Raw genomic sequence first — 23,414 nt, 5'->3', positions numbered from 1 at the left:
CACAGCCCCACGCCCCCCCAGGCCGGGGCTCCCCTGCACCCCTCACATCCCTCCGGCACTGCGGCGCTGTCAGTGCGGCTTTGTGAAGGGGGATATAATTAGCCCATATTCAGAGGGGATTAAAATGCAGAGAGGGCTAACGAGCGGGAGGGCACTGCAGGGCCCTGGGCTGCGGGAGCTAATCCCCTGCTGCCTGGCAGAAGTAGGCCACCCTCCTTCCTTGCAGCAGCACAGCACCCTGCAGCTCGCCCCCCGGCCCCACACCCTGGGTTCACCCAGCAGCACCAATCTGAGGGCCCCACTCGTGGTCCCGCACCCGAGGGCATCGCTGGTGCCATTCCCGAGTTTGCCATCGCACGGCTCATCAATTGATGGCTCAGTCACGCGGCCGGGCAGCCACGCTGCGGCACAGCCCAGAACTGCTTAGCCAGCCCGGGGCTCCCCGGAGCGGGAAGGAGCCCACGGCCCCGTGACCGTGCCCAGCCAGCACACAGCGACACGGCTGGCACAGCCCCAAGGAGCCGGGCAGAGCCCCGGGGCCCTTCTCCAGCAAGAAATGGGCTCAGGGGAACAGTGCAAGGAGTTGAACAGGGAGCACCTGGGCAGCGCCCACGTCACCCTGCATGCCACCCTGCACCGAGCGGTCCGGGGCTGGGACCCTGCTCCACCCAGCGGCAAGCAGCAGCAAGCACAGCCCCGGGCTGTTCCCCACCAACATCCAGGAGTGGGGACCCACACCCGAGCGATCCCGCAGCCACACAGTGCTCCAGCCCCAGAATCACCTCGGGACAGCTGGGCGGGAGCAAGGCAGGCCAGCCTGTGGTCCAGCCTGTGCTCCGAGCATCCTCCTTTGCAGCCTGCACCCTGGCTAGTGCTGAGGGCACCGCACCTACCACACTGCACCAAGATACGACTGCACACTCACCCCTCGAATCCAGAGCCAGCAGAGCCGTTCCCTCGGAGGAGCCGTCCCCGCACAGCGCCGTGGCCCCAGGCGCAGGGATCCTGCAGGCAGCAGCAGAGCACTGCTCGACAAGCGAGGTCGGATGAAGTCCACGCTGTGTCCCTGAAGACAAAGCAAACCACCCTCCCCGAACAGAGCTGCACACAGGCGTTCGTTTCCCTCGCTGCCAAGGAAGGCTGGGGTCTCTCAGCACAGAGAACCAGATCTCCCACGCCTGCACAGCAGCTCCCCACGCCGTGCCCCTTCACACACAGCTGCCCACCACGGGTACCCACGCACAGCTGGCAGGCCCAGCTCCAGGCCAGCAACATCCCGCACGCTGGCCCTAACGAGACACCACACACTGCTACGTTTCCATATTTTTTTTATTGACAGTTCTAGCGAGAACAGTTCATTTCTTCTTCTCCACGTCCTGCTCTGCCGCTTCTTTGGCTCGTTTTGCACGAATCCCAAAGAGACGAGCGTTGGCCCGGGCCATGCGCAGGCTGGCAAAGGCCTTGAAGTTCTTCTCCTCTTCTGAGATAACGCGGGCCTTCTCCCGTTTGAAAACCTAGTGGGAGAGAGAGCCCGACAGTCAGACTACACATCAGAGGCTGCCAAAGAGACAGTGTTTAAGGCTTAACGCAATTAATCTCGTTACATTTCTACCACCGGCTCCAAGATGCTGCTAAGAATACAAAATGTGTGCAATCTCCAGGCCCTGCCCTTATCATCACTCCACCAGGCACCTCACTTCAACCAGTTCCTCATTTGCCAATGCACGTCAGCAGATGAGCAGAGAATACCAGAAAAAACCCAACGCAACACACAAACGAACGCAAAACGAAATCTGAGTCAGGTTTGTGGCGCGCCATCAACAGCACCTTCCAGCATCAGCATCGGATTCAGACATCAGCAGTGGCCCGGTGACCTGCTGGGGCTACCACACAAGGTTACACCAGACACCAAGGGGCAGACCCGCCTCTGCCTGCAGCACAGCACACGCTGTGTGCCTGGGGGGTGGATTTCCCCTGCGTCCTCACAGGACTCCCCCCGTGGGGGGTTACAGTGCAAGCTGCACCTCTGCAGAGCGTGCGTAGCTACGCTGTTCCATGTGTGATTTAGGGCACGAGTGGGATACACGATTATTCTCAATCCATCTCAACTTAATCCCCCAGCACGGCTGCCTGCAGCTCTTCTACACCCAGAAACGCAGGTCATGATTTAAGGACTTTCACAGATGATTAAAAGAAGAAAAAAAAAAAAGGATGGAGCTCAACCTGTTGGGGTTTTTCTGATCCTGAACAGGATGTCTGACACCAGCAACCCTCAACTGCACAACAAGGAAAAGAAGAGCCCCCTCCCCGAAATTCAAAGAACAAGATCCGGGGTTACACTTACGTTCCTGATCGGCATAACCGGTCCAGACAGCTGAGTTGCCATCTTGAGTTCCTCAGGCTGCACAACAAGAGGGAAAAGACATTTCAGTAACAGCAATCTAGCATCTCTCAGCCTAGTACCCAGATGAAACACACGCCCAGTACGCAGGCTCCCAGCTTCAAGAACTCTTAACCATTCTGACCAGAGGTTTAACCCCACCAGTGACCGACTCAGCTCGTCACTCATGCAGCCAGCAGAGCCGTGGCCTTTCAGGACTTCTGCCAACTGGAGAAGCGTTGCTGTCTCCTGGGCCATTTTTAGCCTGCCTGCTCAGCGCACTCTTCAGCAATTCCTTCCACAGCCAATTCCAGCTTCTGGTGTGAGAGTGGCATCGACAAAAATGAATAAATCAGCTATCTGAAGCTTTAAGTAACTGCATTTGAAACATGATTCCTGAGACGAGTATCTTTATCTACTGATATCAGAAACAGATTGCAGCAGACAACCTGAAAGCTGCGCTGAATTTACTAAGCTACAGGTTTGTGTTGCTAGCCAATTTAAAACTAGAATAGATTGTGTTTGGCAAAGATTTTACGTGCTACCCACAGCAATTTGGAAAAAATCCATCTTTTATATAGGCACCCAAGGTTCACAAAGAGTTTCAACTTTGTAATCCTCACATCCACGCTTCCACCAGTCCCACAAGTCACACCAGAGAGCAGCACCCTCCTGACTTATTAAGCTGACACATGCAGCAGAACTTCCAAGTCCAGCCAGGCTGTGTAATATGCCAGACCCTTCCTCCCCTGCTCTGGAAAGCAGCCCAAGCGAGCTCCAGCTCTGCAGGCAGCGCTGTGGGTATGCAGCTCAGGGCTGACAAGACTTTCCAGGAGATTGAAGGTAGCTGGAACACACCACCTCGTTCCATTACTTGCACCTCCCTGTGGGAAGCATGCATTTTTAACATGAACAGGCAAGAACACAAGAAAAGCCAACTCTACTCTGGATCTTGGTGAGATTTTAATGAAAATCATTTTTGTATGTCAGCAGCAACAGCCTTCTAGAGACTTCCTTTAATCGCTCCTTTCACTGAGCTACTCAGCTGTGGAGCTGTCTCTGCCTTCCCCACCCTTTCCATACAGTTATCACTGCAGCAGAGCAGACATCTCAGACAGCCTTTTGGTTCTGACAGTTCAGCTTCATAAACCATAACCGAGCTGGCCGAAACAGACCACCTGGGGAGCCAGCTCCACGTCTGAGCTGCACCCCTCCAGCAGCGCAGCAGCCCCAGGCCAGAAGCCAGCAGCAGTGCTGCACTCCTAGCAGCCCAAGCTGGCTCACAGTACGGACAAGGCCGGAGAGGCCGGCTCCATCCAGCCCAGCCTCATGCTGGGGGCAGCCACCCCCTGCGTACGTGCACGGAAACAACATGCCCTCCTTCCAAGGGTCTGTGTTACCACAAGCATTCAAGAACACAGCCTGGGCACCAGGAGGAAAGGCTGACGGCCAAATCTCTGCAGAAGTGAAGACAAGTAGGCTCCATCATGCGTTTCTAACAGCCAGGTACTTACAGAGCTGTCTCCTTTCTTAGGTGCAGACGGCTTCCTGGGGAAGAGGATCAGCTTGGAGCGATACTCCTTCAGCCGCTGCACGTTGGCTTGCAGTGACTCCGTAGACTTGTTTCGTCGCCTGGGATCCACGGAGATTCCAATCGTCCGAGCAAACCTTTTGTTAATGCCAGCCAGCTAAGGAGAAAAGCACGCGGTGTCAGCAGCCAGCAACACCGCTGTGCGGCCGGGGGTCGGCAGCCACACGAAGTCAGCACAAGGATAACTGTGGTTCACAGAGCACTGAAAACTCCATTCAAGAAATTCTTTGCTAACACTCCTAAACAAGTGATAGCCCCACGTTCTGTTTAAAGGCATACATCCCTGGGCCATTTTACATTGGAATCGACGTTACCCAAAATTAAAGAAAAGCGAAGTAATGAAGAATTTGGCACTTAGCAGTACAATCTTATTGCTTTCACGCGCTAATTTCACTGCTGCGTGTAGAACCTAATAAAAATAAGACACAAGAGGAGGCTGTGGTTGCTGGCTGCCAGCAGTGCCCAGCATTTGCTGCTGTGATCCAACACCAGCAGCTCCCGGCTGCGGAGCACCGGGGCAGGTCAGGTCGCACAGGAGCCATTCCTGAAGCAAGGGGAGGGGGCTGCAGGCTGGGAGGTGCTCACGAGCCGCTCGTTACACGGCACAGGTGCGTTCACACAAGCTAAGAACGTTTTGTGGGACTCACACAAAATGTGCCTCATGAAAACAGGTGTAATTACAACAACGTAATGCCGTCCTTTTATTTAAAGTGAAGCTTTTATTTAAAGTGAAGTTCAGGAGCCTCGATTCACGCTCTGCCTGGATCTGATTTTAAACGAACTCTAGTAACCGGCCGCCCAACCACAGACAGCAATATTCACTCTTCAAATTAACCCTTCACTGCCATGCATTATTCCTTCCCCATCCCACAACTGCTAAATGCAAGCAGATGCTGACACTGCAGCACACTGCAGAACTATTATTTATACAGAACAGAACAGAGCAGGACAATTCAACTCAAGCTCCACAGCGAGGTTTACCAGGCTGGGATCAGCTCTCCATACTTACTTTAAGCTCTTCCAGGCTGAAGCCTCTGCCGGCACGAACTTTTTTGTGGTATCTGACAGTCGGGCACCTCACAATGGGCCGGATGGGCCCAGCCACGGGGCGAGGCGCGATGCGACGAGCCTTTGCCTGGCGGGCCTTCCTCCTGCAGCGTGGGGAACAGCGGTCAGAAAGAAGTATCGCTGCCAAAACCAGCACCCACACAGCTAGCTGCGCTCCCCTGCGGGGCAGCGTCTGCCACACGGGGGTACGCTCAAAAAACAAGCGTGACACGGAACGAGCAGCTCAGACAAACGAGCGTTCGCGTGGCAGAGCTGCCGCAGCCATCAGATAGACAAGGGTTCAAGGGAATCATCAATGTGGTACAGCGATTCCGGAGACTTCTCATCACCTGACTGCGGCCGGACCAACCCATGACAAGGGACGTGCCCCAGCTGTGCGCTCCACGGCGATGCCAGCGCCCTTCAGAGCAGAGCGGCAGGACACGCGGCACTTCGGGCCCCACAGGAGCTCCGCGGGCCGGGTCAGGCGGCGGAGGGCCCGGCGGCACTCACCTGCGGATCTTGCGAGCAGGCTGGTTGAACCATGTGGCCACTCGTCGCTGCCAGTCCTTGTGGAAGTGCGGCTTCAGGATCATGCCATTGCGGCTGGGCGCCATGGCTGCTCGGGCCTGCGGACACGGGCAGGACTAGAAGCGGCCGCCGGGGCTGCAGTGTCCCGGTACCCGAGAAGGCCCGGTGCAGGCCGAGCCTCAGCCCCCGTCAGAGCCTCCCTTAGGGCCCGGCCCCAGCCCTCTCGAGCCGCCCCGGGACCGGCGCAGGGCTCCGACCGGCGCCCGAGCACTGCAGTGCCCGGCGCGGCCCCCGGCGGGCGGATGGCGGCGGATGGAACCCACCCCGGCCGCGGCGGCACTAGCACTCACCTCCCGCCACGGAAAATGGCCGACCGGAAAAGGAAGCGGCGGCCCGGCGCACGCCGGAAGTTTGGTGGCAGTGGCCAATAGGAAGGGCCGTCCGTATGGCCCAATGAGAACGATGGTTCCTGAGACGTCTGGCAGCGGCTTCACCGCACCCACAGTAAAGATGGCGCCGAGTTTAAAGGGCCCGCACACAGCCGACTGCTCAGACCTCCTCACGCTGGCGAGTTGTCAGCGGGCTCGGTGCTCCTTCCCTAGCTCCCGCAGGGATGAGGGCACGCTGCTGGCTTCCTCCTTGCTACCCGTCATCTAAAAGCCTACTGCAGCCCCGACCCCAACATGCTTAGAGCAGCACCCATGCAGCAGTGGTGCTGTGGGACTGAAGTCAGGGAACAACGAACATCTTGCAGAGGTTGGATCCTGCTGCAGCCTCAGCCTGGGAGGACAGCATGCCGCTAGATGGCATGGCCACACTGGTCACATTGTGTGCCCTGCATGCACGAGGCTGTGCCGGCAGCACATCACCATCAGCACAGTCACAGACTTGAATCCTCCTGTCAAAAGGTTTATTCGGGCAGTCCGGAACACAGCCATCCTGTTTCACAAATAAAACCAAACTGTTTCCACCTGTTGCTGGACAAATGAATTCAAAGAATGAACTCCCTGTAAGGAAACAAAGAGGTCTGAAAGAAAAAACAAAAACATAGGCAATAGCACCCTCAACTGAGAAAATCATTTCCACTCATGAACAGGGCAGCGTCCCCACCATGGGCATGAGACCCAGCACAGCCAGGTCGGCAGCACGGCTCAGTGGCACCCAGGTGAGCGATGCCTTGCAGGTCATCCTCCTCCCCACCACCAAGAGAGGGCTCAGCTCCAGCCTGGAACCAAGATGAAGGCCTGAGGGCTGGGAATTGAAAGCTGGGGTCTTTCAGATCACAGTTCTCACAGAATAACTCAAGACAAAAATCCTTCCTGAAAGGGCCTTATCAAGCCAGAGCACAACAGGCACCAAAAATCACTGTAATGCTTTCCCTGATGAACAGCAGTCAACCATTTCATCACAGAGTGTTCTGCAATAGCCATGAGGATAGAGACAGCAGAACTGCCAGGTTTGTGCAGATGCTCCCAGGAAGCACATCTGCATTTGAGTTAAGTGAGCACACCTCTATACCTAAAACAAGCAGTGCTGCTCAGCAGCCTGCCAACACACACGTCGGAGCATCCTCTGCAGTGCTGGTTCCTAACACCACACCACTGGGTTACACTGGGTCACAAACACAGGTCTCCTCACTCTCTGCTTCTGAAACCCTTGCTATAAAAATCAAATAGAAGCTACTGACCTGGGAAAAGAAAGCCCACGTCCTACACAACTCCATAGCTGTAATGAGAACATATTCTACAAACACAGCAGCACATTCAAGATAATTTATTCTAGTGGAGTTTGTTTTCCTACTTTATGTTCAGCAGCAGAGATGACCAAAGGTTACAGCAGAGTCGCCTAACAGCTACAGCACTGTACCCAGCAGTCTTGCCATGTTTCACTGTGCTGACCATTCTGGCACTGAGGGGAACAGCAGTGCACTCCTGCACATGCAGCACAGCTGGAGGCAGCACACAAGGACTCCCCAACGCCCTTCACCCTTAAGAAGGCATACACTGCCTGTGTAAACAGATTCTTTCCAGCAGATTAGACTTACCCAACTCCTAATCACTAATACGCTGCTGAGAATCAATTTCAAAATCCTAAGTTCTCCTCCCTGCAGGTTAAAGCTTGCGTTACGAGATTGAACGTAGCCATTCCCTTAATTTCTGGGAGACAGCATCACAGAGATGCCCTGCTCTTTATTTTTCATTCCAGAGCTGAGAAGAGAAAGGGTCTGTGTTCAAAAGAAGCCTCTAGAGTCCTCCCATTCTGCATCAGGAGTGGGCTTCACACTGGTCTCAGGCGTGGTTCTTCCTCTTCCTCATGGTTTGGTGGTTGCTGGGGCATTTCTTCATCTCTAGTGTCTTGCTTGTCTCTTTCTGCTTGAAGCCAGCTCTGAGGAGCTATCATTTTCTTTGGCCCATAGGGTGGAGGCCCAATCAAAGCTTCAATGTCATCGTAATTTATCACTTCTTTCTCCAGTAGGGCATTAGACAGCTAGAAAGAGTAAATAGGGCATAATGAGGCACAGAGGTTTGAAAACAGTCTCACTGAACTAATCTGAACCCACCCACCAGCTCAACTTGGATTTCAACACCTGGACACTGCACATGCTGGAGCCCACGAGGAGCAGACCCCAGCTACCATACCACAGGCAGCATGACCTGGACGCCTGCTGGAGTGGTACAAAGCTCTCCAGGCAGCCAGCACCTTTCACAAGAGTGTTTTTGCCAGAAACACTCAGAATGGCTGGAGGTAATAAAGCACGCTCCAGGGAATGATTTGGCAAGTCAGAACTCCAGGGACAATTAGAGAAGTGCCCTTACTGCCACTGTCACTGCACCTGTGGCCTTGCCTAAGATGCCACAGCAACAGGAATTGAGACTGGAGCCAGACTCATACTCCTCTGTACATAAATAACATGACAGAGATAACAAAGAGATGTTTTGTTCCTGCAGGCATGGGCTAAGGTCATTAGAAGGTCCTCCCCAGAAAAGTTAAATTCTCTGGCCCCTCTGTCAGCAGAAGGACCACGCTTGAGCAGCAGGTGGCCCTCAAACATGGAACTGCTCATTTCTGCTGACAAGATGTGACACACTGACCTGGCAAATGCAATGCACTGCAGATATTTTGGCTTAACTTAAAAGTTTTTCCTGTGATGAGCCTCTAGCGAACATCTGATTGCTGTTAAATGAAAGCATCGGAACAGAGGAGGCCTGCAGAGAGTAGAGCCCCCAACAATGCCTGCCTTCAGAGCACTGCTGGGGCACTGTCCTGGGGACAGAACTGTGATATGGGCAACAGCAGGGTGCCCAAGCAAGCTCTGGCCACCTTACTATGCACAAAGAGGCCTGCTGGTGGGTAGATGGAGGTGGTTGTTTTTCTGCTGTCATATAAAAAGAGCTCCTGGAAGAGAGCTGACTGGCTAGGGGACTCTCTGGACACAAAGCAGAGGAGGCAAAGCTCTACCTCTGCAATAAGGCCTCCTCGATATATTGAGTATCAAGAAGCTAGCAGGTGAAAATTTCCTGGAGGTACCCAGAGAGCATCAGCCAGCACCAGTCTGCCAATTCAACAGTCCCAACACAAGCCCCACAATTCCCAGTACAAGACATTCCAGGACCGTGGAGACATTGCAACAACCAAGCTACAGGGCACAGAAAGTATCAAGGCCAAAACCAACAGTTAAAGGGACACCACACAACTCCAACTTACTGTTTGCAGTTTATCTCGGTTGTCCAGTAAGAGTTTTTCTGTGCGTCTGTAGGCCTGAGCCACCAGCACTTTTGCTTCCTAGAAGATAATAAGGAGAGAGATCTGGAGTGCAAGCGGACAAACAAGGAGTACTGAGGGAAAGAACGTGCAAAATAAGCAGGCAGAAAGCAGTTACTACTAACAGAAAACACAGATAAACCTTCTGAAAAAAAGCCAAAGAAGTACTTGTGATAGGGAACGGTAAACTCCAGCACCAGCACAACTCTTCAAGAGAGTCCTTGCTGATGGGAGATACAGTCTAACCAAGGAAGCTGCCCAGCAGCAGAAGAGAGCTTTTTGGTTTCTTGCTATTTGACTTTTCAACCAAGACAATATTTTTGCAGCAACAAAAGCCCAATTTCCTTTCAAAACAGGCTACCATTTTTCACTCAGCCTGAACCATCATTTGGTTTGTTGGCCTCTGATCTAGAGAGTGCAGACATTTAGATTGTGCAACTGAGCCTTTATGACAGAAGCTTCCAGTAATCCAAGCACAATATAGCCATGCTTAGATATACATGGAACTCCTTTAGGCCTGAAGAGACCTCCATGCAGCAGAACCTTTCCCTCCCTGGTTATCTATCCTCAGTTCCACAACTATGTTCCCCCCTCAGCTCCATCTCCTTCAAGTTATTCTTTCTGCCCACTCTGCAAAGCACTTCTCCCACTCTCCAAAAGTCACATTTGTACCTCCCACCTCCCAGAAGCTCTCCAGGGGCTTGTCCACAAAAGAATCAGGACTGCAGTTTTCACACTGCAACGCACAAAGCAGAATGTATTTCGCAACCACTCACTGCAGCTCCAGGCAGCACAGTGCTACTGGGCTGAACCCACAGCTGTATGTGACTTTGTCTGTTCTTAATGCCTCACTGAACTGTCCTTCTACATAGAACAGTACCAAGCAGAGTGTTTAAGTGCTCAGTTGTTGAATTTTACTACTTAATGGCTAACAGGAAAAGAAAAATGCTAAGCATTTGGGTACAAGTTTCTTGCCATTTTCAATGAGTGGCAGAAAGTAAAGAACAAACGGGAACTGGCGACCAGGAGCAGCCTTACATGGTCCATCATCTGCTGAAGGCCCTGGCTGAAAGGGCGCCGGCCAATTCCAACTGTGCTCTCCCCATCCGGAAAGGAGACCTGCCCAATGCTGGGCACCATCCCATACTGCTTCACCATGGAGTAGGCTATCTTGGTCACCTTCTTCAGGTCATCCTGTGCTCCTGGGTGAGACAGACAGGTGTAAGATACGGCAGGTCTGAGAGCAAGAGGAGTACGTCCAGCACAAACACACATTCCACCAGTCAAGAGATTAGAGGTCCTGCAGGAATCCATGCAGGTGGACGCTCTACCTCTCTGTGTGCACTGCAAGACCCATGCATGGCACTGAGGACCATCCTGGTAGCTAGCTCATATAGATTGCTTATCTGCCACTGCTCCAAATGGTTGGAACTAAGGCACAGAAAGCTTCAGGCTCTTCCACCAGCCGAGAGTCTCACTGTGTAATTGCATCTGTAGCCTTAGGCTTTGGGACAAGTTTGAGACAACACAGCTGGAACCCACAATGAGAGGCCTTCTTGCTTACAAACCAAAGTCCAAGATCAAAACAAGCAATGTGAAATTTCTCCTTCCCACTCCCAAGGGTGGGAAACCTCGGTTTCACATTACTCTTGGACAGAGCAACAAGTACAAAAGTTCAGACTCTTAGCTTTACCCCCCCCTTGCTTGTATCAGGGTTTGTCCCCTCACCTGTGGTGACTTTGTTAAAGGTGATGGCTTCGGACACTCTCCCTCCCAGCGCCATACACATCCTCTCTAGTAGCTGCTCCCTGGTGAAGAGGTACTGCTCTCTTGGAAGGATCTGAGCAAATCCAAGAGCTGCATTTGTTCGAGGGGCTATTGAAACCTGCAACACAGAACAGCTCCATCAGAGAACAAAAGAGCTCTCAACTACTGCAGCAGAGAACAAGAAGAGGTCTGCCCTCCCAGAGACGTTTGTTACAAGCAATGGGGCTTGCTCACTGACCTACACAGGCAAAAACTGCAATTGCCATTCCCATACTGAAGGCTCTGCCTTCACAGCTGTAGAGGAGCTTTCCTCGCTTTTAGAACAAGAAATAAAAAGGAAGTTACCCTGAACAGCAAGCCAGTGAAGTCTTGAGACTTAAGAGTGGCTTTGGAGGATATAAGCCAGTTGGAGTTTGTTTTACCGTGTTCCAAAATCATGGGGACTACCTAACAAACGTACAGGATGTCTTCAGAAAAATAAGACCCAACTCCCTCATCCATTAAATGCAGCCACATTTTGTTGAGAGTAATTAACAACAGTTTGGCTTATACAATAGGTCATTCAGAGTGAATTTGCTGCTGGTGGTGGGCCAAGAAGCTGTCATTCTTGTCATTTCCACCCCTCCACCTCTCCCCTGTGTCAGGGCTCTTTGAGGAGACGTGCAAGGGAAAGAACACACCCTAGGGTGCCGAAGGGGGGCCCTTCCTTACAGAGAAAGGCTTCAGGCAGACAAACTCCTAAGCGTGCCAATCTGAATAACACATCTCTTTCGATTAGTATCAGGGCAGTCTCTCCAATGGCCTGACTGGTAGCTGCAACATGCTGGCAAACCACAGAAGGGAAAGAGATCACGCACGCACACATGCACACAGAGCAGCGCTTTGTGCTTGGAGCAAGTGCATGAACTGAGCAGCAGCACCAGAAGATTCAGTTGCTTCAAATGTGCCCAGCAACTGGGAAACCAGCAGACACCGGGAGTGCTTTACAGTCGTTTTTAAATGCCAGAGTTCCCCTGTGGCTGATCAATCAGCTTTGCACCACTGCTATCATCGCTGGAACCCGTTTTTCCTGACAGCATATTTGCTGTATAGGTTGCTGCAGTATTATTCACAGCTCCAAGTTCATGAGGACGACCAGAGTACCGCAGCAGAACTTAATACAAATGCTATTAAATAATCAGCACGTCTTGGGCCCAAAGGATTCTCTTCCCACCCAACAGCACGCTTCGTGACACAGCAGCTGGTGCTGGGGTTACCTTCATCACCGCCTCCGTGTGCTCCAGCAGCCAGCCAACCAACGCGTGGCCTGACTCGTGAAACGCCACCACCTTCCTCTCTTCAGGTGACAAGATCTTATTTCTTTTGGCAGTGCCTATGGAAACGCAGGCAAGGATCGGATAAGACAATAAGTGGGCAAGAGGTGTGAGCAGCAGGACATAACCCTGTACAGCTCGGTGCACAAGCCAGCACTGCCGGCCTTTTCCTCCTCTCCTCCTTAGAACAGACTTCATCATTACACAATTTAACTCTCAGTTGAATCACAGCTCTAGAATGCAAAGCCCTGCTCTGTCCCCAGCTCTGCCAGAGGCACGTTACTCCATATTCCTGCTGAGGGACACATCTGCAAAGTCAGTCTACCATTGGGAGGCTGAGAACCTCCCCATCCCCCCCAAAAAAACCAAATCACTACCGAAGAAAAGAAGAAAGAAAAAGAAAAAAATGAGACTGGCTGGAGTATCATACTGATTTTGCTGTATTTCAGACCCTTAGGGACAGGAGGAAAGAAAGATTTTGAAACATATATATATATATATATATATATGAGAGGCCTCAGATGAGATTCTTGAGTGTTCAAGTCAGCAAAAAAACACAAGTATCTACAAAAAAACCAACTTCCTCCAAACCCAAGAAATCTCTGATTACAGATGGCATGCTCCATACGAGCTTATTCCCAGGCTCCTGAGAACTAGCAAATTAAGCCATAACTCACACTTAATACTTCATCCAGAAAGGTGATTTTTGAAAGTGTCTATTTTCCAACCCAGCAGTCCGTAACACAGAGTAAGTCCAATTAGGATTTCAAAAAAATGCTGAACAGAAGTCAAGCTTCTAGCATGTAGAAAATAACGTTAGCTCCAGAATACACTGCGAATCAAGCAGTCATTATAGCTCTGCGCATCAGATGCAAAAAGGTACCAGTACTTTTAAGTGGATGTCTGCACAGTGCCAGGAGCAGCAGGGGGTAGAGCAGGCAGAGCCGAGAGCAGCTTGGTACCAAGGTTGCTTGATGTCTTGGAAAACAACATTCTATTAAACATTAATTTTTAAACAAAGTCAAGAGCTTTATTAAACAAGGAAACAGCAAAATGAGCGTGGCAGATCTTGTACAAGTACTGCTCAGGGACCCTGGAAACCACTGTGCCCTGGAAGGCATGATGGTGATGGAACAGCAGATTAATGGCAGCAGCTCTGATTTTCATTAGTCAGTCCCTCACCCTGCCTTCAGCAGCACGTGTGCCTGTCCCTGTACGTATCCTTCTATAGAGAGATGCATGGATATGCTACATACAGCTTTATGATTTTTTAAATTCTGGAAGCATCCCTGTCAGCCCACCAAGAAGGGAGGGACTGTGCTCTTCACAACAGCACGCAGCGTGCCCATGAAGATGGCTTCTGCCCCCAGATAAAGGAAGCTCCAAGCTGGGGAGCTCTCTGAAGGCCTGCACTTACCACCTTTATGAGACAAACACCACAGGAAACAACTCTGGGCTGGCTTTGCTGGTCTTACGCTGCTTCCACAAACCCCACCAGAGCACAGGCTCCGCTCCATCTTCCCAAGACAAGCCCTGAATGCCTCTGTGCACTCAGCAGGTTTCCTCCAGCACTCCCAGGAGACCTGACTTATTGACTGCTTTCTGTTCCCAAACTGAAAACACAATGGGGACTACCACAGAGAAGAGTTCATGTTCCTCCCTCACAGCAACACAAAGCTTTAAGGCTGACAGGGCCTCAGGACTTGCACAGTTCTCTTTTGATTCCACATCACCCTTATTAAAACCAGAAGCTTATAATGGAGAGCACAGTAATATCTTGTTTCCTTCAAGAAAAGCTTTTATAGCGACTGAAATACTGAACCGAATTGTGAAACCCAGAAGCATTCCCATTACGTGGCAAGGGTACATTTCATATATGGGCCTGGAGGGGTGTTCAGGGCCTATTAGGCTTGTTCTACAAAACACAGCCAGGTCTTGCTAATATGAAAAAATCAGATTGAGCAACAGAAAGATGTTATTGCCTCCCAAATGCCACAGTGCCTCAGTGAAACAAGCCAGCTTGTCAGCAGTGAAACTGCTGAAGCCCATGCCCTCTCATGGCCACCACATGAATCCCAGATATCCCTTCTGCTACACATCATCCCCTGCAGTCTCGCTTGTTTTTTGCCCTGTCTTCCAAGTCTGGGGAACTAAGGAAAGGCTGGAATTCAGAAAGAAGAGCTAAGGGAATCCCTGCAAGCTTAGTGCTCTCTTTTGCAGATGGAAAAATATAGCACATCTTTTGCTATAGCTGATTAAGGCTTCTACACTGCAGCGAGAGCTGTCTCACTGCCTGCTCCCGGGAGCTGCTGCACACAGTCTGGGCTTTGTGGAAGCGTGGCCAGTCACCCAAAGCACTCCCAGGATTATGTTTGTAAGAGGCAGGTGAAACTGAGAGGAGATCTCATATATTTCCTCTTAAATGAGGAAATATTTGGGCATTTTGTGATAAAAAGCAAATGGTGAACGTTTGATTCCTGTGCCAGGAAATAACTGACCCAGCATGAACACCCAATTTCATATGCTCTAAGAAAAGCACAGAATGCCAGGCTGTTTGCCCAGGCTCACCCCCAGTGATGACACTGCAGCCTGGAAGCAGTTAAGTGTCTGAATATGAAAGTCAGGGATTGCCTACAGGAAAGTTCAGACAGAAATCCACCAGATTCAAACCCCTCAGGTGAAGTCAAGCGTTCTGGGAATTCTTTCTCCCCCCTCCCTATAATATATTGCTACAGGGTAGTCTCCAGAGGTTCCTCTGCTGGCACTTGCACAAGCAACAGGGAAAGGCTGACAGGATGTTCTCAGAGGGAGAACAGTACTCCACTGTCTTTCAGTTTATTCTGCCAATTCATCAAAGTCTGGGCTTCGAGGCCAAGAAGAAAAATCTCTAATTTCTTCCTGTTGCTGTTGAGGTTGTGGCAGGATAGCCTATTTGCTTTTGCTATTCATGTTTATGTAGCAGGTGTCCAGAGCAGGAATTAAATCCCAGAGATCCTTCCACTATTTTATTTTTTAATGTTTATGTATATATGTAATATTTAATTGAAAAGCCATAGAGCTTTGAGTCTTCTCCCTCTTTTTTTTTTTTTGTGTATATGTTTTGCTACTGGATATCTTCCCTGAGCTACTGGATCAGGTTGCCTTCAGATTCAGAAAGGTTGGTCCATTTGTGATTACTGCATTCAAGACCTTCCACACAAGAAAGACCACAGTGAGATCCAAGCTGTTGCCCCACAACACAACCCAGCCACCTGAGCCTTCTCTCAAGGAGCACAGCACAGATCAGCGGGATAACAGGAACAGCTGGGCCACTTACCTGCAATGACTCTTTCCACAGCATACTCAAAGTTGGAAGTATCAATGGACTTGTGACCTTCTCTGGCAGCGTGGAGAGCAGCTTCATTGCATATATTTGCTATGTCTGCTCCTGTTGGCAAGAGTTTGTAAGAATTACACCGGGTCTGTTATATGACAGACAGATAAGGCAGGAACAGATCTGGAGGAGGACCTAAGGAAGTCCCACAGCCTGCACTGCAAGCTCCTCTTTGTTCCTTGGGAACAGAGAGAGAACCTAATCCATGGTGTTTACGTTGGATTTGAACAATACAGCTGCCTTGGCAACGAACGCTGCATTGCCATACAGAGGACAGAGTTCAGCAATCAATTAAGAGGCTAAAGCCAAGGCTGGCTCTAACAACAGGGGAGTGCTGTGGGCAGTCTGGATTGGCATGGGCTGCTGCACTGTTCATGCAGTAACCACACAAACCTCTGTGCAGAAGAGAAAGAACATCTGTTCTGAGTTTGTGTGTGTGGGTGATGGTGGTGGGGGGCTGCTGAAAGAAGTCACGAAGAGGCAGTGCGCTGGGGCCTGTTAGAGGGGAAACCCAGAAAGGATATTCCAGGAACTCCACATAAACAGGAACTCTGGAGCCCCTTGCTCAGCTATGTTTCAGACTTCCAGGGACCGACCCTGGAAGCAGGCTCAACGCAGGAGCCAGAGTTGTCCAATTCCTACTCCAACAGATGAAGGAATTGCTATTCATTCCTCCCATCCGCTTTCCTGGTAATGCCCATCAGCACAGGTGTCTTTCCACATCTCACTGTGAAGTACAACACCTTATCCTCAATAACAGCTTGGAGAAGAGCATAAACAGGAATTAGGATCCCAGGCACTGTAATAGTGTACTTTTTCCCAATCTCTGCACCTTGCCATTCCCAGAGATTTCAGGGCACTGAAAATAGCCACAAACAATTGCTCATTGCAGTTCCATTCACAAGGGAGCTGATTAGGCTCTCCTTATTTAAGCAGAGAGGAAGATTTGAAGGGGAAGAGGAAAAAAGAAAAGAAAAAGCCCTTGAGACCAAAGTACCCTCTTAACACTAAGCAACTGAGAAGCTTCAGGTAGCTGAATTTGCAAGCATGGTAGGAGGCAGAACGGTCCCTCAAGGATACAAGATGTCGTACCACTGAAGCCCGGAGTCAGCTCAGCAAGGTGCTGCGAGTAGAAGCTGGCATCTTGGATCAGTTTGAGACCCTTCAGGTGCTGCTCAAAGATCTCTCTTCTCTCCTGTGACAGAGCACAGAGTACTTACATGACAGTGAACACTGGAGCCCAGCAAGCTTCCTAACATGGCAGCTTCCCTGCTCCCTATGGCAGGGAGCAGAAGAAGAGCTGGACCTCTGGCAGCAGGGACAGTGACACCGCCAGCAGAGGGCAGGGCTCTCCTTACAGCAATTCAGTGCTACAGGAGCCCTGATAAACACCCAGCTCTCAAATTCAGAACAGATGTATGGAGGCTTACCGTGAGTCACTGCTTTCTCTCTCAGGGCCGCTCTCCCCTTCTAACTTTCACTCTGATCTGTCTTTTAACTTTTCTCTTACCATATAAGTGCTTGCAGGAAGGAGCTCAGGATGCATCTACCTGCTCCCTCCTGCACTGCAAAAAAAAAAATAATCCCATCTATGAGCTGCTTAGCCTGAGACCACTTCCCAGACAGAGGTGGGGGTGAGCTGACGGCTGGCCAGCAGCCAAGGAGTGACTCATTCAGCTGGCCCAGGAGATCCTGATTAAAACAATGGCCTCAGTTGCCAGGGTTTTTCCCTTTCCTCCTTCAGGGCAGCTGCAGAGTTCATGCTTCCGGTGCCAGATTGTATCAGGCATTTGAGGTATTTTAACTGAAAACTCCGAGGACGACAGTAAAGCACAGATGGGAGAAGAAGAGCCTGTGCTGGCAGAGCAGACAGACCTTCACTGCAGCTGAGCCTATTTCCAAAGCTCCGCTACAAATGTCAACACAGCGCACACAACGGACTCCCCTAATAAATGGATTTAAAAAAGCATTCAGAAGGAAAGTCACTGAGGCTGCCTGAAGGCAAATGAGGAGCTTGATGAGAAGAGCGGGGATGATAAACCTACAAGACAAATGGCGCTCAAGGCACGCGGCAACTTGAGCTCTCCCCTCACAAGCCAGCTTTGCCAATTAGGTGGCTCCTGATTTCCTGGAGAGAAGACAACAGACCAAGTTCTGCATCTGCATGGCAGAGAATCTCACAGAAGAATTTGCTGCCGAAGCTCATATACGAGCAGAGACACTTAAAAACAGAGAGTTGTCTTTTCAGAGAAATAGGCAACTACATTAAATCAAAGAGTTGACACGATAATCATATGATTCTATGATCATAATCATATGATTCTATGATTATCGTGTCAACTCTTTGATTTAGGGCACATAAATAAGGAAGAAGGCAAATGGAAGCCTACTATCTCTCTGTTCTCCAAGCTCAGCTGTTGCCAGGCCCACGAACAATCAGCAAGTAAAGGACTGGGACACTTTAGTCATGAACATTATAGAAAGGACAGGGCAGTTGATGGAATATACCTGGAGTGTTGGAAGATCAATAAAGATGTGTCTGTCGAGCCTGCCCGGTCTCATCAAGGCATTATCCAAAACGTCAGCACGGTTGGTGGAAGCCAGCACTATGACATGATCTGTGGTTCCCATTCCTGTAGCAAGACAAGTAAAACCAAAAGTGAAGGTTTTCACCACCACGGAGACTTCACTGCAAGCATAGAAAGGGATGAGGCGGGGCAGGATGCAGAGAATATCTCACACAGCTTTATCACAAAGACAGAAGGCATTTACAACATCCTTTTGGGGCATCTGAGGCTGAGAAAGTGTCCTCTTCAGCTAGGAGCACAAGGCAGGAAGGAACCTCTCGGGTCACCCAGGCCGCTCCCTGGGCATCGTGGGCTCGCTGAAATTCCCTTTTCAGTTACTTAAGGCCCAACTTTGTGGGTTTTTTTTTTTTTTTTTGCCACGTTTTGAAATTGCTCCAACTGGAAACCAGAACAGAATCTATTCTGATGAGTTCAGACACGTCTGCTTATCCCCAGCCTTAAGCCAACTCCTGCTTCTTTAGTTCCAGTTGTACAAACAATGTTTGTTACCTGAAATAGGGTTTTCCTCCCCAGTATTGCTGTGGAAAGCCCTTTCAGCTTTCATTCACTTTTAGCCTTCGAGCACAGACTGGCTACCAGCATCACCGGGGAAGGAACAGGCTTTCTTCTGACCAAATGGAATTAACGCAGACGTACAGGACATAGCCTTGCCACTCAGCAAGTGGCATACTACAGCATGATTTGATCTACATCTTTCATCACTCAAAAGGCACCCAGGCACACTGCAGACCAGAGCAGTGCAAAGACCAACCCTGCAGAACGCACACCACAGATATCGCGTAGGCAGGTACAGAATGTGACCAAACGGCTTTGCAGTGATGATTAGCACAAACCAGCTCAAGCCACAGTCACAAGGCTTTGTCTCCAGGTCTTAAAGATGAAGGGAGCATCAGGAATTACAGGCTTCGTGAGAGCAGCGAGCAGCACAGAGGCACCAAAGGCAGACAGGGCTTCCTGGGAAGCCAGAGCACTAACAGCTGGAGGAGGGCAGGAAGGGGCAGGTGGTTATGTTGCTTGGGTGGGGAGCCAGGGATGATGTTGAATCACTGAACCACACTGCTTATTTATTACATTCCACCAGGTGCCCGGGGGCCTCTGGGTATGAGTCACCTGCTTCCAGCAGATTCAGCAGCCCCGGCACTCGCAGCCTTCCCAGGGAAAGGACGCGTGAGTCCCGTGTGCTTCCTCCGCTGCCAAGTCACACGCTGCAGAAAGCGGCTCCGTGCACGTAAGCTGGGTGGGTTTCAGCTCTCTCCAGCTTCGCCAGAAGAGCTGCCAAATGTGTCAGCGTACAAGAGCTCAGCAGAGAGATTAAGGTTACAGGTAAGTCAGAGGACCGGCTTTGTCAGCTTGCACTGCAGCAAACCTCTGTTCTTCCTCCCTGCAGGACGCTGTCTAAATAAGCTCCTGGAGAGGATGAAGCCGACCGTTCTCCAGGCGTGTATTACACTGCACTTTGGAGTGTGATAAACAAGGAGAGAGACTGGCAGGCACTTGAGGGATAGCAGGCTTCATTCACACGGCAGGATTAGATGGTACAGTACATTATCAGCTTTGCAGCCAGGAAAGCTCGACCTTAAAATAGGTCTGACTATTAGAACGAGTATAATAAAACCAGCACCCCTGAGTGCATCCTCCTCGCAGCAGCTTCTGCCCCACTTGCTCTCGAGCCTGCTTCCCAGAGCTGCCAAACAGCTCCAAGAAAGCCACAGCAGCAGCCTGAGTCACATCACGGCTCCCAGCGCAATGTCACCTGGCACGTGACAGGCTCTGGCTTCCACAGGCAAAGAGCAGTCATGAGAACAGGCTACAGAAACACCACCTCAGCCACGGCAACAAATTAAAAGCAGCTCTGAAAATTTAGCCTGAAGAGAGCCCTCGTATCTACCACGTTTACAACTTCAGCCACTTCTAAAAGGAAAGGAGGAGGGCCCACTTGAATTGCTGAGGGCCCTCTTGCCCACGGACGCAGCGCGTTTGGTAGGCATCCCGTCTGCATTGTTAGCTATGCATTCAAAAGCATTTGGGACATCGTTTGTGTACAATATCATTGAAAAAGGGGCCACCATTGTGAGGGAAGCCACGGGGTCACAAACCTGCACCCAGCACAGACAAGGGGATTGCTCTGAGGACTTCAGAGGACTGCCCTGCATCTTTATTCACAAAAGCACAGATCAGCCCGGGACTGACAAGCTCCTCGCAAATGTATTCAGAGCAGAGGAGGTATCTGGGTCACATTCCTCTTCCGCTTGTTTGCGATTTGTGAAGAAGATTCACTATTCAGCCCAGGCACCTGTTCTGACAAAGGCTGGAGTACGAGTCGCTCTGGTTTTGAAAGTCAGCTTTTGTACACACAGGCTCAGCCCAGTCCCTCCCCTTCTCCCACTGAATTCCTGGTGCTTCCAGAACACGAAGCAAGCTGTCAGAAGGAAGCAAAGCGAGGTCGCTTGCAGAAAGAGCGCTACAATTACTCTAAAATCTGCATACCAGAATTACAGAGCATCAAACTGCACAGCTCATCCCATCCAGCTTAGTGCAGTCTTTTTTCTTTGTGTCCTCACCCTTCCTCCAGCCTGCAGGGGAGGTTCCATTTGGCTCTGACCCTCCTCTTCTTCCTGGACCTTACCTCTGCGTAACCTCATTCACACACACAAACTCCACAATCGCTGCTAAGCTGATGATTCACAGATCTACTTCTGCACTTGATTTTTCTCAAATTATCAGCTCAACTCAGTCCTGTGGTGTTACCGTGCAGAAGTTCAACCTTTAAGCTCAAGGCAGCGACAAGAGAACTCTGACCTCCCATTTCCAGGCTCTCACTGGAAACGCACACAAACCCTCCACTCGTGTCTGGGTAAACCCTCAATCTCCTTAAAATTCACTTTCCTCCTGAAAACTTTATTTTGTAACGATGGACGTAGCAAGTCAGTGCTCACTGAGGTAACATGCACAGTTAGATAGCAGCTCAATAACACAAGCCAAGATCACTGCTTATGCATACAAGCCAACAGTAGGCCCATGATGCTTGTGCTGTGCTGACAGTCTTTGCCAGCTGTCTCTCATCTGACACTGTGAACTCCTTAGGCTGTTTTTTTTTAATGTTTCATAAAGCATTCAGCAAAAAGAGGGACTTAGTACATGATCTGTATGAGACAAATTTATAATCATGAAGCAATACCCGCTTTAGAATAAGCTAGGCAGCACACGGTACAGAAGCTTTTTTTTTTTCCCTTGGACTCTTAAAGCATACACTAAGGATAATACTTACTTTCTGAACTCACTTTTGAATGACTTGTGCCCTAATTTATGAATTGAAACTCGCCCAGAAAGCACCATTCTAGAAACAGCTCCTGATTTCTGCAGATCACAGGAAGTCAGATGCTTTCATTTCTAACACTGAGATGTGGATTGTACTGACCACACTTTCCTGAACAGACAGATGGGCCTCCATCTGATTCAGTGGTAACCTGCTGCCACTTCACCCTGCAACTGTCAAGAGGAAAATTAAAAACAAACCCCAAAGCAAGCTGGGATTGCTGTTCTATGTGTTACTACAGACCTTTTCCACTGAGACACTGCTATACAGACACAGCTGTAAGCAGTTATGCTCACTCCAAATATGTTCATATGCTTGGCCACGTTGCCTAAGTTAGTGCACGTGCAAAGTCCCAGGGAACTGCACACATGTATTTATGGCCATTTCTGGTATCTACATAGCATCATATGTTTCAAGGATGTTCTCTGATAACCAGATCCACACCTGGTTATCCAGGACCCACTTACAGATCACCCTGCTCCTTCCAGAAGCTCCCTGGTACCTGGGATGAAGCAGAGAGGCCTGGGTGATCTCTGTGCAGCAGGATGACTCTATTCTGTTCATACAGCGCCGTGCTCCTGCTTACAATTTCTTCTCCTTCTGCAGCACAGGCAGAGATCCAGCAGTACAGATCATCTTGCATGCAGTGTGGAGGAACATCAATGCTTTCCTAAAAACACCTTGCAAGTCCTAGCTTCTCTCCCTGAGAGCGGAAGGTTCACTCCATAGCAACCTCCAGAAGCAGCCGTGCTGCAGAACTGCAGGAAGTGCTCTGCTTCAGTAGGGCTGCACCCACTGCTTCACTGTAAATATTCAGTAAAAAAATATGCCTGGAGAAAGAGGGATGCTTTTAGTGCAGAATTTTTCACATGGAGAGCCTGATGAGGTAAGCACCGCATTTATGGTCAGTCAAGGGAAAAGGCAGCCCTGCCCCACAACACAGCAGACATACATAAACACACGCTGATCTGCAATTGTAGGATTTAGCAACAGAAGCAATGAGAGTTAGGTCAGGGCTGTAGGCTCTGACAGAATTATGACTAAGAATAGACAAAGGATTGTTCTTTTTGGCATTCGTGTCTGAGAAAAGGGTGGATTCCATATGCAGCACAGTCAGAAATCGTCCAGAAGAGTGGCACCTAACCAGGACTTGTTTGCAAAGCTTCTCCCATCCACCTCAGATAGGCATCCTGCAGCCAGGCAAGCAACATGAGAACAGGCCAAAGGGAAGGAGAATGAATGTATTTCATTGCGTATGCTCCTCTGGGACAACTGAACTTCAGCCCTCACCAGGCTTTAAAACACTACCTGTCAGACAGAGCATAGCAAGTATTGCACAGCATTTAATGGCCAGCTGGAACTAAACATTACCAGCTGAACACACGAGTGTCCTTGCTGCCAATTCATTCTCTTCCGGTTGCACAGCACTGTAAACAATTCCTCTCCAACTGACAGTGGGAAAACACTCCTGAACTGAAGCCATTCACTGCAGCACAAGTCTTTGGGGTTGCTGCCCTCTGCCAGCCATGATATCTAACGCATGTTTTCCATTGGTTTTATTAGCAGGTGTATGCTCGTGTGGTTAGTGGGGCAAATTCACTCTGAATGTGACACCACACTCTCTTCTGACTTGGCCTTTGGAGTACGGTCACAAAAATAGCTGATTCAAGGTCCAAGGGTTTTTAAGTTTACTAGATGTAAATTCACCTGACGTTCAGAGCCACTGCTCCTTCCCTACGCAGGGGT

The 23,414-nt window shown here is 50.2% G+C and overlaps 2 protein-coding genes across 3 annotated transcripts in view; both read right to left on the bottom strand.

Moving 5' to 3' along the window:
- RPL13 (ribosomal protein L13) lies at window positions 1,312–6,046 on the bottom strand. The gene is made up of 6 exons (XM_021408294.1): window positions 5,900–6,046; window positions 5,532–5,647; window positions 4,981–5,122; window positions 3,895–4,068; window positions 2,345–2,401; window positions 1,312–1,514 (listed from the first exon to the last, which is right to left on the bottom strand). The coding sequence occupies exons 2-6, from the start codon at window positions 5,633–5,635 to the stop codon at window positions 1,356–1,358; spliced, it is 636 nt and encodes a 211-aa protein (XP_021263969.1). The 5' UTR covers window positions 5,636–5,647; window positions 5,900–6,046; the 3' UTR covers window positions 1,312–1,355.
- SPG7 (SPG7, paraplegin matrix AAA peptidase subunit) overlaps window positions 7,308–23,414 on the bottom strand; it is a 38,679-nt gene continuing 22,572 nt past the window's right edge. For both annotated transcript variants that reach the window (XM_021408293.1, XM_021408292.1), the window contains 8 exons: window positions 18,273–18,397; window positions 16,857–16,959; window positions 15,708–15,818; window positions 12,335–12,450; window positions 11,040–11,196; window positions 10,350–10,513; window positions 9,255–9,332; window positions 7,308–8,036 (listed from right to left, as the gene is read on the bottom strand). In XM_021408293.1, coding sequence (XP_021263968.1) covers window positions 7,827–8,036; window positions 9,255–9,332; window positions 10,350–10,513; window positions 11,040–11,196; window positions 12,335–12,450; window positions 15,708–15,818; window positions 16,857–16,959; window positions 18,273–18,397 — 1,064 coding nt within the window. In that variant the 3' untranslated portion in view covers window positions 7,308–7,826. The remainder of the gene's footprint in view (window positions 8,037–9,254; window positions 9,333–10,349; window positions 10,514–11,039; window positions 11,197–12,334; window positions 12,451–15,707; window positions 15,819–16,856; window positions 16,960–18,272; window positions 18,398–23,414) is intronic.

Source organism: Numida meleagris, chromosome 10 (assembly GCF_002078875.1).
Source record: "Numida meleagris isolate 19003 breed g44 Domestic line chromosome 10, NumMel1.0, whole genome shotgun sequence".
In the NCBI taxonomy this organism is placed as follows: domain Eukaryota; kingdom Metazoa; phylum Chordata; class Aves; order Galliformes; family Numididae; genus Numida; species Numida meleagris.
This window is presented reverse-complemented; position numbering and strand designations above follow the sequence as displayed.